This window comes from Pelobates fuscus, chromosome 2 (genome assembly GCF_036172605.1).
Source record: "Pelobates fuscus isolate aPelFus1 chromosome 2, aPelFus1.pri, whole genome shotgun sequence".
NCBI lineage: Eukaryota > Metazoa > Chordata > Amphibia > Anura > Pelobatidae > Pelobates > Pelobates fuscus.
In genome coordinates this window covers 13,720,685-13,740,280 of record NC_086318.1, presented here as the reverse complement: position 1 = coordinate 13,740,280, position 19,596 = coordinate 13,720,685, and the positions used below count along the sequence as shown (strand labels likewise).

The 19,596-nt window shown below is 34.5% G+C and overlaps 1 protein-coding gene across 1 annotated transcript; it reads right to left on the bottom strand.

Annotated features, from left to right (window-relative positions):
* Positions 1 to 1,001: 1,001 nt before the first annotated feature.
* Positions 1,002 to 1,922, bottom strand: LOC134586093 (olfactory receptor 5AR1-like). Its single transcript, XM_063441602.1, has one exon. The coding sequence runs from the start codon at positions 1,920 to 1,922 to the stop codon at positions 1,002 to 1,004; it is 921 nt and encodes a 306-aa protein (XP_063297672.1).
* Between the last annotated feature and the right edge of the window lie 17,674 nt (positions 1,923 to 19,596).

Genomic DNA, 19,596 nt, shown 5'->3' with positions numbered 1-19,596 from the left:
GCATCTTTCTCACTATTACCTCAGCTTTAAAAATGCAAAATATGAAGCCTCCTGTCATGTAATAAAATTGTAGATTATGCTAACGTAGTGTACTTATAATCTTAATTTTAATAATGACAGGAGGCGAGTATTTTCCCACCCTCCACTCCCGCTTATACAGGTTGTCTTCTGTCAACGTTTTATAGATCAGCTATAACTATTTATCAGGATAATAGGGATAAAAGTTTTGAGGTAATAGCTGAATATTGTCTAATATTATAATTAATGGTTAATAGATGAGGATAGACTGTATTATGAATTCAATATAGTATATTAAATAGATTAACATGTGTGATACTATGTATGGATAGACATGGTAACGATGATATCATGTGGACATAAGTCTACTTCCATCCTCTTACACTCGTTTCTGTTTTTTGCAGCATGATGACAGTTATGGGTTCCGGATAAGACACATCGGCTGTGGAAATTCTCGAATCAAGTTCCAATACCGTTATGAGTTATCAGTTTGAAACTACCATGGAACAAGTTTGGACTGTTTTATGTTTACGAACTTTTTTGCTATTTCGGGACATTACATGGACTAATCTCTCACCAAAGAAAGAGGAAGTCATGTGACATACAAGGCTTTATATATGGTTATGCAGACTGTTATGATTGGTTTAAAGTTTTGATGATTGACGTGTGCCGCTGGAAGCATGAGTAAAGAAAGTCATGCAAAATACTCGCCTCCTGTCATTATTAAAATTAAGATTATAGGTACACTACGTTAGCATAATCTACAATTCTCACTTTAATGGATAGCCCTTTTATATAGCCTCGAGCAGATTAACTGTGTTGAATCCAGTACAATTGTTGATGAAGACAACAGAGAGGAAAACAAAAATCAATGATTCAATGTGCACCAGGAGTCTTCAAAAGATTTTATCTGATAATTTTGACCCAACACTTATTTATTTTTTTATTTTGTTTGACAAAAAATAATAGAAATATCTGTAGTTTTATTTCCGTCTTCCCAAGTGCCTCATGGCTCTGAGTACATCTTTATTTCTCAGACTATAAATTAATGGGTTTAACAGTGGAGTGATAATAGTACAAAATACAGACATGATTTTGTCGGTGTTATCTGCTTCTGAACTTCGTGGTCTCACATACATAAACGTTACCGTCGCATAGAACAGGACTACAACAGTCAGGTGTGAAAAACAAGTGGAGAATACTTTGTACCTTCCAGACTGGATTCTTATTATTGAAATTATTATTTTAACATAAGACAATAGAATGAGAATGGGTGGTACCAGCAGGAGAATGGCGCTCCCACCCAATCTCAGGACATCATTTATAGATGTATCACTGCAGGCCAGGTGCATAAGAGAAGGGATTTCACAAAAAAAATGGTTAATTACATTAGGGCCACAGAATATTAAGGTACACAGAAAGAATATATCAATTGATGACATGACACAGTTTGCCGTCCACGTAACAGTGATCATCCAGGCACAAGCTGATTTGCTCATAACTGTGGTATAGTGCAGAGGGTCACAGATTGCAACAAAACGATCATAAGCCATGAAGACCAGAAGAAGGCATTCACTTCCTCCCAAGAGAAGATAAAAAAAAATCTGGCTTGCACAGCCCGTGAATGATATACTTTTTTTCCCTGAAAAGAAGTTGGCAAGCATCTTTGGAATGGTGACTGTGGGGCCTCCAAGATTAACGAGTGACAAATTAATGAGGAAGAAATACATTGGGTTATGAAGACGATGATCGAAGATCACAGCCAGGATTAGAAGAATATTTGCAGCTAATGAAGTTGCGTATACAACGAGAATGATAATGAAGAATAAGACTTGATTGCTGGTGTCACTGGACAGTCCGAGAAGAATGAACTCTGTCACCGTACTGTAATTCTTACTTTCCATTTAACCAGTGTTTTATTTATGTGAAATCAGTGTGAGCTGCGGATAGAAAACCAGATCGTATTTTAAAAACATTAGCATATTATACTTAAAAAAAAGAAAAAACCTCATACGTATTTCTTTACCCAGTCAGGCTCTCAAACATTTTTGACAACTTCTGTCTTTGCTATCTTTTATGTAATGGGAGCTCAATAAATTTGTTCTTATGTTTCAAGCAAATCATCTGAATTCAGGGTGATCGGTGAATCGTCCAAATTCCATAGCTCCAAATCGCTATATGATCGAATCACAAAACAAACGAAACAAGGAATGAACAAGCCGTTATGCGATTCGGCGTTCTGTTGTTTTGCGATTCGGCGTTCTGTTCATGGTATCAAAAAAATTATATTGATGTTGGTTTTATTCAGACATCATGTACGAAGTGACCAATAAAAGGAAAAAAAGGAGGATCAGTAAAAAAATCTAACTATATTTATATATTTAATATACTATATTACTATTTAAATATAGATTTTTACTGCTACTCGTTTTTCTTTTCTTTTTTACTTTCTCACTTGATCTGTGAACCAAATGGGGTAAAAATGCACTTACCAGTGTACTTAAAATACATGCATACATTTATATTATTATAAATACTATTATATTATGTGTATTTTTTTGGCGTTCACCAATTTTGCCCCAAACTATTGCACCGAAATGTCACATGGACGAAACCTGATGATCCTGAAACAATACAAGGTTAAGTTATTAACTGAAAAAGGCTGGGCGCTGGAGTAAAAGTGAGTAATTTGTTTATTTTGTATTTTTTTTAAGTTTTTGTTTTATTTTTATATTATACATGGGTTGGGGGGACTTAACTGAAAAGGGGCATACGGCTCTAACATTAGGGGAAAAAAGAGATTATTTGTCTGTGTGTTCATTTATTATACGGACACAATATATAATTAACTGTTACAAAATGGTCAGCCTTAATCAAGCTCCAGGAATATATACTGACATTCGACAAGAAGTAGCTTTAAAATAAAAGAACCGAATGTTCAGTGTATCTGACACATTACAATTCTCACTAACCAGTACTCCTAAATAGATTAACTGACCCACCCACAGATTAGCTACTGAGGTTCTTCATCAAATAGAACAATTCAATGAAAACAGAGTGTTTCCTTGCAAGCAAAACACAGATTGCTATCTTATATAGCTACCTTATATAGCTACCTTATATAGCTACCTTATATAGCTACCTTATATAGCTACCTTATATAGCTACCTTATATAGCTACCTTATATAGCTACCTGTCTATGAATGTGAATATATTTGGACTCTTAGTGGGCCCCATTGTACAGCGCTATGGAATCTGATGGCGCTATATAAATAATAAAATAATAATAATAATTGTGAGGGTTAACCCTTTATAAACATTATCTGGATGGTCAAAAATGGGTTTCCTTTTTAAGGAACCCTCCAATGTCTTTTTTTTTCTTTGTATTTTTCATCCATTCTAAGGTCCAATAAAATTCCTGCCAATTCATTTTCATCTCTCTGTCTAAAGTCCGACTTTTCAGCTGATACAATAAAACGGTGTACTTCCTTGCACAAAAAATGCGGAGAAAGCCTTTAAGGAATGTGACCAAATGGCTTCTACATATGTGAAAGATGGAGTACAATGTATAGAAGTCTTCCAAAAACAATAACTGAAATGCTCCTGCACTGAAAAACACACCTTTTTTCCACAAGTTTATAAGAAAAACGCAAAGCTAGATTTATTTTGACACCTCCTGACGAGAGATGGGGCAAAAATACAAAACTCTTGCTCACTCAGAGAGCACCAATCTCCTTGATATTCTGCTGTCTTTTGACAGGCCGTCAGCGCAGACCGGACTTAATATGGCGCCTGTTTTCTCCTTCTCTCGAGTGACGTTATCCATAGGAAGAAAGGTATGTTGCTACCTCCGAAAGGCAAACCTGTGCACATATTGAGCCTTTTAACCACCAGGCTCCTTTCCATGTGAGTGCTCCTAGTTATCTGCACATTAACCTCCTTGAGGATCTTGACTATCTGCACTTTATATTGTTGTTTTATATCTTGTTACATTAACTGCTCCATACCTTTCATTTTTTACTGTGACTGTAAGGGTAAGATAACCCAGTTATGGCGCTCCACTTTTAGTGTTGTTCACTGCCTTATCCATTATTGATAATATTGGTAGGGAGAGTAAGGTTAACCCCACACAAGTGTTGAGAGCTGCTTTCCTGTTTTATGTCAAATGAAGCACTTTTGCACACTACACCTTAATATTGATTGGATCCGGGGCAAGCATTTGCTTGGGCCCCCTGGATCCTGCCCCTACTCACTGGCATGCAATCATGCCCTACACCCCAAAGAGGTGGCGGAATTAAAGTAGAAAAGGCCCTGGTGCAAGAATTATTTTGGGCCCCCTATCGCAAGGGTGGCAAAAAGACAGATCCCTATCTGTTGTACAAATCCAACAATGCTTTGATAGCTGGGACTCCACCATTCCCCCATGCTTGCAGGGTTGCATCTGAGCAGTGTTTGCATGTTTGAATGTAAGCATGTTTTTGTATGGAGTATGTTTGTTTGAATGTAGGGGTGTGCTACACACATGCAGTTACTCAGACACATAGATACACACACTGACACACATGCAGATTCACAGATGCACACATTGACTACATACAAATACACAGATGCACACACAAACACATACTGACAACATACAGATACACATACACCAACAGACATACTGACACACACCCAGATACATACACCAATAGACATACTGACAATCCTGATCCATTATAACATACAGGGTATCAGTGTGTTATCTTATAGGGCAGTAATGTACATTCATTTACCTGATCCATTATAACATACAGGGTATCAGTGTGTTATCTTACAGGGCAGTAATGTACATTCATTTACCTGATCCATTATAACGTACAGGGTATCACTGTGTTATCTTATAGGACAGTAATGTACATTCATTTACCTGATCCATTATAACGTACAGGGTATCAGTGTGTTATCTTATAGGGCAGTAATGTACATTCATTTACCTGATCCATTATAATGTACAGGGTATCAGTGTGTTATCTTATAGGGCAGTAATGTACATTCATTTACCTGATCCATTATAATGTACATGGTATCAGTGTGTTATCTTATAGGGCAGTAATGTACATTCATTTACCTGATCCATTATAATGTACAGGGTATCAGTGTGTTATCTTATAGGGCAGTAATGTGCATTCATTTACCTGATCCATTATAATGTACAGGGTATCAGTGTGTTATCTTATAGGGCAGTAATGTACATTCATTTACCTGATCCATTATAATGTACAGGGTATCAGTGTGTTATCTTATAGGGCAGTAATGTACATTCATTTACCTGATCCATTATAACATACAGGGTATCAGTGTGTTATCTTATAGGGCAGTAATGTACATTCATTTACCTGATCTATTATAATGTACAGGGTATCAGTGTGTTATCTTATAGGGCAGTAATGTACATTCATTTACCTGATCCATTATAATGTACAGGGTATCAGTGTGTTATCTTATAGGGCAGTAATGTACATTCATTTACCTGATCCATTATAATGTACAGGGTATCAGTGTGTTATCTTATAGGGCAGTAATGTACATTCATTTACCTGATCCATTATAACATACAGGGTATCAGTGTGTTATCTTATAGGGCAGTAATGTACATTCATTTACCTGATCTATTATAATGTACAGGGTATCAGTGTGTTATCTTATAGGGCAGTAATGTACATTCATTTACCTGATCCATTATAATGTACCGGGTATCAGTGTGTTATCTTATAGGACAGTAATGTACATTCATTTACCTGATCCATTATAATGTACTGGGTATCAGTGTGTTATCTTATAGGACAGTAATGTACATTCATTTACCTGATCTATTATAACATACAGGGTATCAGTGTGTTATCTTATAGGGCAGTAATGTCCATTCATTTACCTGATCCATTATAATGTACAGGGTATCAGTGTGTTATCTTATAGGGCACTAATGTACATTCATTTACCTGATCTATTATAACATACAGGGTATCAGTGTGTTATCTTATAGGGAAGTAATGTCCATTCATTTACCTGATCTATTATAACATACAGGGTATCAGTGTGTTATCTTATAGGACAGTAATGTACATTCATTTACCTGATCCATTATAATGTACAGGGTATCAGTGTGTTATCTTATAGGGCAGTAATGTACATTCATTTACCTGATCCATTATAATGTACAGGGTATCAGTCTGTTATCTTATAGGGCAGTAATGTACATTCATTTACCTGATCCATTATAACATACAGGGTATCAGTGTGTTATCTTATAGGGCAGTAATGTACATTCATTTACCTGATCTATTATAATGTACAGGGTATCAGTGTGTTATCTTATAGGGCAGTAATGTACATTCATTTACCTGATCCATTATAATGTACCGGGTATCAGTGTGTTATCTTATAGGACAGTAATGTACATTCATTTACCTGATCCATTATAATGTACTGGGTATCAGTGTGTTATCTTATAGGACAGTAATGTACATTCATTTACCTGATCTATTATAACATACAGGGTATCAGTGTGTTATCTTATAGGGCAGTAATGTACATTCATTTACCTGATCCATTATAATGTACAGGGTATCAGTGTGCGATCTTATAGGGCTGTAATGTACATTCATTTACCTGATCCATTATAACATACAGGGTATCAGTGTGTTATCTTATAGAGCAGTAATGTACATTCATTTACCTGATCCATTATAACGTACAGGGTATCAGTGTGTTATCTTATAGGGCAGTAATGTACATTAATTTATCTGATCCATTATAACGTACAGGGTATCAGTGTGTTATCTTATAGTGCAGTAATGTACATTCATTTACCTGATCCATTATAATGTACAGGGTATCAGTGTGTTATCTTATAGGGCAGTAATGTCCATTCATTTACCTGATCAAATATAACATACAGGGTATCAGTGTGTTATCTTATAGGGCAGTAATGTCCATTCATTTACCTGATCCATTATAATGTACAGGGTATCAGTGTGTTATCTTATAGGGCACTAATGTACATTCATTTACCTGATCTATTATAACATACAGGGTATCAGTGTGTTATCTTATAGGGAAGTAATGTCCATTCATTTACCTGATCTATTATAACATACAGGGTATCAGTGTGTTATCTTATAGGGCAGTAATGTACATTCATTTACCTGATCTATTATAACATACAGGGTATCAGTGTGTTATCTTAAAGGGCAGTAATGTACATTCATTTACCTGATCCATTATAACGTACAGGGTATCAGTGTGTTACCTTATAGTGCAGTAATGTACATTCATTTTCCTGATCTATTATAACATACAGGGTATCAGTGTGTTATCTTATAGAGCAGTAATGTACATTCATTTACCTGATCCATTATAACGTACAGTGTATCAGTGTGTTATCTTATAGGACAGTAATGTACATTCATTTACCTGATCCATTATAACATACAGGGTATCAGTGTGTTATCTTATAGGGCAGTAATGTACGTTCGTTTACCTGATCCATTATAACATACAGGGTATCAGTGTGTTATCTTATAGGGCAGTAATGTACATTCATTTTCCTGATCTATTATAACATACATGGTATCAGTGTGTTATCTTATAGGACAGTAATATACATTCATTTACCTGATCCATTATAACGTACAGGGTATCAGTGTGTTATCTTACAGGGCAGTAATGTACATTCATTAACCTGATCCATTATAACGTACAGGGTATCAGTGTGTTATCTTATAGGGCAGTAATGTACATTCATTAACCTGATCCATTATAATGTACAGGGTATCAGTGTGTTATCTTACAGGGCAGTAATGTACATTCATTAACCTGATCCATTATAATGTACAGGGTATCAGTATGTTATCTTATAGGGCAGTAATGTACATTAATTTACCTGATCCATTATAACGTACAGGGTATCAGTGTGTTATCTTATAGGGCAGTAATGTCCATTCATTTACCTGATCCATTATAACATACAGGGTATCAGTGTGTTATCTTATAGGGCAGTAATGTACATTCATTTACCTGATCCATTATAATGTACAGGGTATCAGTGTGTTATCTTATAATGTACATTCATTTACCTGATCCATTATAATGTACAGGGTATCAGTGTGTTATCTTACAGGGCAGTAATGTACATTCATTAACCTGATCCATTATAATGTACAGGGTATCAGTGTGTTATCTTATAGTGCAGTAATGTACATTCATTTTCCTGATCTATTATAACATACATGGTATCAGTGTGTTATCTTATAGGGCAGTAATGTACATTCATTTACCTGATCCATTATAACGTAAAGGGTATCAGTGTGTTACCTTATAGTGCAGTAATGTACATTCATTTTCCTGATCTATTATAACATACAGGGTATCAGTGTGTTATCTTATAGAGCAGTAATGTACATTCATTTACCTGATCCATTATAATGTACAGGGTATCAGTGTGTTATCTTATAATGTACATTCATTTACCTGATCCATTATAATGTACAGGGTATCAGTGTGTTATCTTATAGGGCACTAATGTACATTCATTTACCTGATCCATTATAACATACAGGGTATCAGTGTGTTATCTTATAGGGCAGTAATGTACATTCATTTACCTGATCCATTATAATGTACAGGGTATCAGTGTGTTATCTTATAGGGCAGTAATGTACATTCATTAACCTGATCCATTATAATGTACAGGGTATCAGTGTGTTATCTTATAGTGCAGTAATGTACATTCATTTTCCTGATCTATTATAACATACAGGGTATCAGTGTGTTATCTTATAGGGCACTAATGTACATTCATTTACCTGATCCATTATAACATACAGTGTATCAGTGTGTTATCTTATAGGACAGTAATGTACATTCATTTACCTGATCCATTATAACATACAGGGTATCAGCGTGTTATCTTATAGGGCAGTAATGTACATTCATTTACCTGATCCATTATAATGTACAGGGTATCAGTGTGTTATCTTATAGGGCAGTAATGTACATTCATTTTCCTGATCTATTATAACATACAGGGTATCAGTGTGTTATCTTATAGGGCAGTAATGTACATTCATTTACCTGATCCATTATAATGTACAGGGTATCAGTGTGTTATTTTATAGGGCAGTAATGTACATTCATTTACCTGATCCATTATAACGTACAGGGTATCAGTGTGTTATCTTATAGGGCAGTAATGTACATTCATTTACCTGATCCATTATAACATACAGGGTATCAGTGTGTTATCTTATAGGGCAGTAATGTACATTCATTTTCCTGATCTATTATAACATACAGGGTATCAGTGTGTTATCTTATAGGGCAGTAATGTACATTCATTTACCTGATCCATTATAACGTACAGGGTATCAGTGTGTTATCTTACAGGGCAGTAATGTAAATTCATTTACCTGATCCATTATAAGATACAGGGTATCAGTGTGTTATCTTATAGGGCACTAATGTACATTCATTAACCTGATCCATTATAATGTACAGGGTATCAGTGTGTTATCTTATAGGGCAGTAATGTACATTCATTTTCCTGATCTATTATAACGTACAGGGTATCAGTGTGTTATCTTATAGGGCAGTAATGTACATTCATTTTCCTGATCTATTATAACGTACAGTGTATCAGTGTGTTATCTTATAGGACAGTAATGTACATTCATTTTCCTGATCCATTATAACATACAGGGTATCAGTGTGTTATCTTATAGGGCAGTAATGTACATTCATTTACCAGATCCATTATAATGTACAGGGTATCAGTGTGTTATCTTATAGGGCAGTAATGTACATTCATTTTCCTGATCTATTATAACATACAGGGTATCAGTGTGTTATCTTATAGGGCAGTAATGTACATTCATTTACCTGATCCATTATAACGTACAGGGTATCAGTGTGTTATTTTATAGGGCAGTAATGTACATTCATTTACCTGATCCATTATAACGTACAGGGTATCAGTGTGTTATCTTATAGGACAGTAATGTACATTCATTTACCTGATCCATTATAATGTACAGGGTATCAGTGTGTTATCTTATAGGGCAGTAATGTACATTCATTTACCTGATCCATTATAAGATACAGGGTATCAGTGTGTTATCTTATAGGGCACTAATGTACATTAATTAACCTGATCCATTATAATGTACAGGGTATCAGTGTGTTATCTTATAGGGCAGTAATGTACATTCATTTTCCTGATCTATTATAACGTACAGGGTATCAGTGTGTTATCTTATAGGACAGTAATGTACATTCATTTTCCTGATCCATTATAACATACAGGGTATCAGTGTGTTATCTTATAGGGCAGTAATGTACATTCATTTACCTGATCCATTATAATGTACAGGGTATCAGTGTGTTATCTTATAGGGCAGTAATGTACATTCATTTACCTGATCCATTATAACATACAGGGTATCAGTGTGTTATCTTATAGGGCAGTAATGTACATTCATTTTCCTGATCTATTATAACATACAGGGTATCAGTGTGTTATCTTAAAGGGCACTAATGTACATTCATTTACCTGATCCATTATAATGTACAGGGTATCAGTGTGTTATCTTATAGGGCAGTAATGTACATTCATTTTCCTGATCTATTATAACGTACAGGGTATCAGTGTGTTATCTTATAGGGCAGTAATGTACATTCATTTACCTGATCCATTATAACATACAGGGTATCAGTGTGTTATCTTATAGGGCAGTAATGTACATTCATTTACCTTATCCATTATAATGTACAGGGTATCAGTGTGTTATCTTATAGGGCAGTAATGTACATTCATTTACATGATCCATTATAACATACAGGGTATCAGTGTGTTATCTTATAGGGCTGTAATGTACATTCATTTACCTGATCCATTATAACATACAGGGTATCAGTGTGTTATCTTATAGGGCAGTAATGTACATTCATTTACCTGATCCATTATAACGTACAGGGTATCAGTGTGTTATCTTACAGGACAGTAATCTACATTCATTTACCTGATCCATTACAACATACAGGGTATCAGTGTGTTATCTTATAGGGCAGTAATGTACATTCATTTACCTGATCCATTATAATGTACCGGGTATCAGTGTGTTTTCTTATAGGGCAGTCATCTACATTCATTTACCTGATCCATTATAACATACAGGGTATCAGTGTGTTATCTTATAGGGCAGTAATGTACATTCATTTACCTGTCCATTATAATGTACAGGGTATCAGTGTGTTATCTTATAGGGCAGTAATGTACATTCATTTACCTGATCTATTATAACATACAGGGTATCAGTGTGTTATCTTATAGGGCAGTAATGTACATTCATTTACCTGATCCATTATAACATACAGGGTATCAGTGTGTTATCTTATAGGGCAGTAATGTACATTCATTTACCTGATCCATTATAACATACAGGGTATCTGTGTGTTATCTTATAGGGCAGTAATGTACATTCATTTACCTGATCCATTATAAAATACAGGGTATCAGTGTGTTATCTTATAGGGCAGTAATGTACATTCATTTTCCTGATCCATTATAACGTACAGGGTATCAGTGTGTTATCTTATAGGGCAGTAATGTACATTCATTTACCTGATCCATTAAAACATACAGGGTATCAGTGTGTTATCTTATAGGGCAGTAATATACATTCATTTACCTGATCTATTATAACATACAGGGTATCAGTGTGTTATCTTATAGGGCAGTAATATACATTCATTTACCTGATCCGTTATAACATACAGGGTATCAGTGTGTTATCTTATAGGGCAGTAATGTACATTCATTTACCTGATCTATTATAACATACAGGGTATCAGTGTGTTATCTTATAGGGCAGTAATGTACATTCATTTACCTGATCCGTTATAACATACAGTGTATCAGTGTGTTATCTTATAGGGCAGTAATGTACATTCATTTACCTGATCCATTAAAACATACAGGGTATCAGTGTGTTATCTTATAGGGCAGTAATGTACATTCATTTACCTTATCCATTATAATGTACAGGGTATCAGTGTGTTATCTTATAGGGCAGTAATGTACATTCATTTACATGATCCATTATAACATACAGGGTATCAGTGTGTTATCTTATAGGGCTGTAATGTACATTCATTTACCTGATCCATTATAACATACAGGGTATCAGTGTGTTATCTTATAGGGCAGTAATGTACATTCATTTACCTGATCCATTATAACGTACAGGGTATCAGTGTGTTATCTTACAGGACAGTAATGTACATTCATTTACCTGATCCATTACAACATACAGGGTATCAGTGTGTTATCTTATAGGGCAGTAATGTACATTCATTTACCTGATCCATTATAACATACAGGGTATCAGTGTGTTATCTTATAGGGCAGTAATGTACATTCATTTACCTGATCCATTATAACATACAGGGTATCAGTGTGTTATCTTATAGGGCAGTAATGTACATTCATTTACCTGATCTATTATAACATACAGGGTATCAGTGTGTTATCTTATAGGGCAGTAATGTACATTCATTTACCTGATCCATTATAACATACAGGGTATCAGTGTGTTATCTTATAGGGCAGTAATGTACATTCATTTACCTGATCCATTATAACATACAGGGTATCTGTGTGTTATCTTATAGGGCAGTAATGTACATTCATTTACCTGATCCATTATAAAATACAGGGTATCAGTGTGTTATCTTATAGGGCAGTAATGTACATTCATTTTCCTGATCCATTATAACGTACAGGGTATCAGTGTGTTATCTTATAGGGCAGTAATGTACATTCATTTACCTGATCCATTAAAACATACAGGGTATCAGTGTGTTATCTTATAGGGCAGTAATATACATTCATTTACCTGATCTATTATAACATACAGGGTATCAGTGTGTTATCTTATAGGGCAGTAATATACATTCATTTACCTGATCCGTTATAACATACAGGGTATCAGTGTGTTATCTTATAGGGCAGTAATGTACATTCATTTACCTGATCTATTATAACATACAGGGTATCAGTGTGTTATCTTATAGGGCAGTAATGTACATTCATTTACCTGATCCGTTATAACATACAGTGTATCAGTGTGTTATCTTATAGGGCAGTAATGTACATTCATTTACCTGATCCATTAAAACATACAGGGTATCAGTGTGTTATCTTATAGGGCAGTAATATACATTCATTTACCTGATCTATTATAACATACAGGGTATCAGTGTGTTATCTTATAGGGCAGTAATGTACATTAATTTACCTGATCCATTATAATGTACAGGGTATCAGTGTGTTATCTTATAGGGCAGTAATGTACATTCATTTTCCTGATCTATTATAACGTACAGTGTATCAGTGTGTTATCTTATAGGACAGTAATGTACATTCATTTTCCTGATCCATTATAACATACAGGGTATCAGTGTGTTATCTTATAGGGCAGTAATGTACATTCATTTACCAGATCCATTATAATGTACAGGGTATCAGAGTGTTATCTTATAGGGCAGTAATGTACATTCATTTTCCTGATCTATTATAACATACAGGGTATCAGTGTGTTATCTTATAGGGCAGTAATGTACATTCATTTTCCTGATCCATTATAACGTACAGGGTATCAGTGTGTTATCTTATAGGACAGTAATGTACATTCATTTACCTGATCCATTATAATGTACAGGGTATCAGTGTGTTATCTTATAGGGCAGTAATGTACATTCATTTACCTGATCCATTATAAGATACAGGGTATCAGTGTGTTATCTTATAGGGCACTAATGTACATTAATTAACCTGATCCATTATAATGTACAGGGTATCAGTGTGTTATCTTAAAGGGCACTAATGTACATTCATTTACCTGATCCATTATAATGTACAGGGTATCAGTGTGTTATCTTATAGGGCAGTAATGTACATTCATTTTCCTGATCTATTATAACGTACAGGGTATCAGTGTGTTATCTTATAGGGCGGTAATGTACATTCATTTACCTGATCCATTATAACATACAGGGTATCAGTGTGTTATCTTATAGGGCAGTAATGTACATTCATTTACCTTATCCATTATAATGTACAGGGTATCAGTGTGTTATCTTATAGGGCAGTAATGTACATTCATTTACCTGATCCATTATAACATACAGGGTATCAGTGTGTTATCTTATAGGGCTGTAATGTACATTCATTTACCTGATCCATTATAACATACAGGGTATATCAGTGTGTTATCTTATAGGGCAGTAATGTACATTCATTTACCTGATCCATTATAACGTACAGGGTATCAGTGTATTATCTTACAGGACAGTAATGTACATTCATTTACCTGATCCATTATAACATACAGGGTATCAGTGTGTTATCTTATAGGGCAGTAATGTACATTCATTTACCTGATCCATTATAATGTACCGGGTATCAGTGTGTTTTCTTATAGGGCAGTCATCTACATTCATTTACCTGATCCATTATAACATACAGGGTATCAGTGTGTTATCTTATAGGGCAGTAATGTACATTCATTTACCTGTCCATTATAATGTACAGGGTATCAGTGTGTTATCTTATAGGGCAGTAATGTACATCCATTTACCTGATCTATTATAATGTACAGGGTATCAGTGTGTTATCTTATAGGGCAGTAATGTACATTCATTTACCTGATCTATTATAATGTACAGGGTATCAGTGTGTTATCTTATAGGGCAGTAATGTACATTCATTTACCTGATCCATTATAACATACAGTGTATCAGTGTGTTATCTTATAGGGCAGTAATGCACATTCATTTACCTGATCTATTATAACATACAGGGTAACAGTGTGTTATCTTATAGGGCAGTAATGTACATTCATTTACCTGATCTATTATAACATACAGGGTATCAGTGTGTTATCTTATAGGACAGTAATGTACATTAATTTACCTGATCTATTATAACATACAGGGTATCAGTGTGTTATCTTATAGGGCAGTAATGCACATTCATTTACCTGATCTATTATAACGTACAGGGTATCAGTGTGTTATCTTATAGGGCAGTAATGTACATTCATTTACCTGATCTATTATAACATACAGGGTATCTGTGTGTTATCTTATAGGGCAGTAATGTACATTCATTTACCTGATCCATTATAAAATACAGGGTATCAGTGTGTTATCTTATAGGGCAGTAATGTACATTCATTTACCTGATCCATTAAAACATACAGGGTATCAGTGTGTTATCTTATAGGGCAGTAATATACATTCATTTACCTGATCCGTTATAACATACAGGGTATCAGTGTGTTATCTTATAGGGCAGTAATGTACATTCATTTACCTGATCCATTATAAAATACAGGGTATCAGTGTGTTATCTTATAGGGCAGTAAGGTACATTCATTTTCCTGATCCATTATAACGTACAGGGTATCAGTGTGTTATCTTATAGGGCAGTAATGTACATTCATTTACCTGATCCATTAAAACATACAGGGTATCAGTGTGTTATCTTATAGGGCAGTAATATACATTCATTTACCTGATCCGTTATAACATACAGGGTATCAGTGTGTTATCTTATAGGGCAGTAATGTACATTCATTTTCTTGATCCATTATAACGTACAGGGTATCAGTGTGTTATCTTATAGGGCAGTAATATACATTCATTTACCTGATCTATTATAATGTACAGGGTATCAGTGTGTTATCTTATAGGGCAGTAATGTACATCCATTTACCTGATCTATTATAATGTACAGGGTATCAGTGTGTTATCTTATAGGGCAGTAATGTACATTCATTTACCTGATCTATTATAATGTACAGGGTATCAGTGTGTTATCTTATAGGGCAGTAATGTACATTCATTTACCTGATCCATTATAACATACAGTGTATCAGTGTGTTATCTTATAGGGCAGTAATGTACATTAATTTACCTGATCTATTATAACATACAGGGTATCAGTGTGTTATCTTATAGGGCAGTAATGCACATTAATTTACCTGATCTATTATAACATACAGGGTATCAGTGTGTTATCTTATAGGGCAGTAATGCACATTCATTTACCTGATCTATTATAACGTACAGGGTATCAGTGTGTTATCTTATAGGGCAGTAATGTACATTCATTTACCTGATCTATTATAACATACAGGGTATCTGTGTGTTATCTTATAGGGCAGTAATGTACATTCATTTACCTGATCCATTATAAAATACAGGGTATCAGTGTGTTATCTTATAGGGCAGTAATGTACATTCATTTTCCTGATCCATTATAACCTACAGGGTATCAGTGTGTTATCTTATAGGGCAGTAATGTACATTCATTTACCTGATCCATTATAAAATACAGGGTATCAGTGTGTTATCTTATAGGGCAGTAATGTACATTCATTTACCTGATCCATTATAACGTACAGGGTATCAGTGTGTTATCTTATAGGGCAGTAATGTACATTCATTTTCCTGATCCATTATAACGTACAGGGTATCAGTGTGTTATCTTACAGGACAGTAATGTACATTCATTTACCTGATCCATTATAAAATACAGGGTATCAGTGTGTTATCTTATAGGGCAGTAATGTACATTCATTTACCTGATCCATTATAATGTACCGGGTATCAGTGTGTTATCTTATAGGGCAGTAATGTACATTCATTTTCCTGATCCATTATAACGTACAGGGTATCAGTGTGTTATCTTATAGGGCAGTAATGTACATTCATTTACCTGATCCATTATAACATACAGGGTATCAGTGTGTTATCTTACAGGGCAGTAATGTACATTCATTTACCTGATCCATTATAACATACAGGGTATCAGTGTGTTATCTTATAGGGCAGTAATGCACATTCATTTACCTGATCTATTATAACGTACAGGGTATCAGTGTGTTATCTTATAGGGCAGTAATGTACATTCATTTACCTGATCTATTATAACATACAGGGTATCTGTGTGTTATCTTATAGGGCAGTAATGTACATTCATTTACCTGATCCATTATAAAATACAGGGTATCAGTGTGTTATCTTATAGGGCAGTAATGTACATTCATTTTCCTGATCCATTATAACGTACAGGGTATCAGTGTGTTATCTTATAGGGCAGTAATGTACATTCATTTACCTGATCCATTAAAACATACAGGGTATCAGTGTGTTATCTTATAGGGCAGTAATATACATTCATTTACCTGATCCGTTATAACATACAGGGTATCAGTGTGTTATCTTATAGGGCAGTAATGTACATTCATTTACCTGATCCATTATAAAATACAGGGTATCAGTGTGTTATCTTATAGGGCAGTAATGTACATTCATTTTCCTGATCCATTATAACGTACAGGGTATCAGTGTGTTATCTTATAGGGCAGTAATGTACATTCATTTACCTGATCCATTAAAACATACAGGGTATCAGTGTGTTATCTTATAGGGCAGTAATATACATTCATTTACCTGATCCGTTATAACATACAGGGTATCAGTGTGTTATCTTATAGGGCAGTAATGTACATTCATTTTCTTGATCCATTATAACGTACAGGGTATCAGTGTGTTATCTTATAGGGCAGTAATATACATTCATTTACCTGATCTATTATAATGTACAGGGTATCAGTGTGTTATCTTATAGGGCAGTAATGCACATTCATTTACCTGATCTATTATAACGTACAGGGTATCAGTGTGTTATCTTATAGGGCAGTAATGTACATTCATTTACCTGATCTATTATAACATACAGGGTATCTGTGTGTTATCTTATAGGGCAGTAATGTACATTCATTTACCTGATCCATTATAAAATACAGGGTATCAGTGTGTTATCTTATAGGGCAGTAATGTACATTCATTTACCTGATCCATTATAACGTACAGGGTATCAGTGTGTTATCTTATAGGGCAGTAATGTACATTCATTTACCTGATCCATTATAAAATACAGGGTATCAGTGTGTTATCTTATAGGGCAGTAATGTACATTCATTTACCTGATCCATTATAACGTACAGGGTATCAGTGTGTTATCTTATAGGGCAGTAATGTACATTCATTTACCTGATCCATTATAACATACAGGGTATCAGTGTGTTATCTTATAGGGCAGTAATGTACATTCATTTACCTGATCCATTATAAAATACAGGGTATCTGTGTGTTATCTTATAGGGCAGTAATATACATTCATTTACCTGATCCATTATAAAATACGGGGTATCAGTGTGTTATCTTATAGGGCAGTAATGTACATTCATTTACCTGATCCATTATAACATACAGGGTATCAGTGTGTTATCTTATAGGGCAGTAATGTACATTCATTTACCTGATCCATTATAACATACAGGGTATCAGTGTGTTATCTTATAGGGCAGTAATGTACATTCATTTACCTGATCCATTATAATGTACAGGGTATCAGTCTGTTATCTTATAGGGCAGTAATGTACATTCATTTACCTGATCCATTATAACATACAGGGTATCAGTGTGTTTTCTTATAGGGCAGTAATGTACATTCATTTACCTGATCTATTATAACATACAGGGTATCAGTGTGTTTTCTTATAGGGCAGTAATGTAATACTTATTGTAACACAAATTAAAATACTAAGTTAATAGATAATGTTTTTAACATTTTGCAGGAGATTCCCCGCAGAGTAGATGTATTTCTTTGTGTATAGTTTTGATTTTGGATGTTTCCTATGGTGATTGCTACCTATTTAGTCCTTTGCCCCAGAAAAGCCACTAATTTTACCCTGATAAATCTGCTTATGTGAGGTTATTTGGTATAAAGTGCTAAATCTTGAGTAACATATTGGTTGGTAATCATGTGATTCATTCTTTTTTTAGCACTTTGCCCCAGAACAATGCAATAAATCTGACACACAGTAATAAAAGCTCTTAGTGACTGCTTTTTGGATTTGCTTTCCGTGACCTCTGCTTACCTGGTCAGTGATGATGTCGCAAAGTTAGAGAATATTTTTCACATGAGAATAATACGCCACTTCATGTATGTTCTCTTCTTAACAAAGTTCTGTAAACAGAATTGGTTTGTGCTTTTCAGATGTCCTTCCAGTGCTGGTGTATATGAATTCTTCATAGGATTTTTAATTATAGACTTTACACTTACAGATACAAGGGGCTGAAAAACCGGTGTCATCCTTAAATATATTCTCAGAAATGCCTCAATTCCCTCTGTGTCAAATTAGCTCTCAATATAGTTTAGACGAAGGTATCTTTGTCTTTCTTTAGAGAGCTGATTAATTGTACGTTAATTTGTTATTTTTAAAGATCTCCAACAGATGTTACATAATATTTTGCAATAATTATTGCAACAATTTATTATTACAATTCCCAGACATAGATATGGTTTGAAACTTTTTTTTTTTACCATAATTCAACCTAACTTTATACAGCATAACATTTAATCTCTACATTGTAATAAATAATAATGGATAAAAAGTTATGTCACT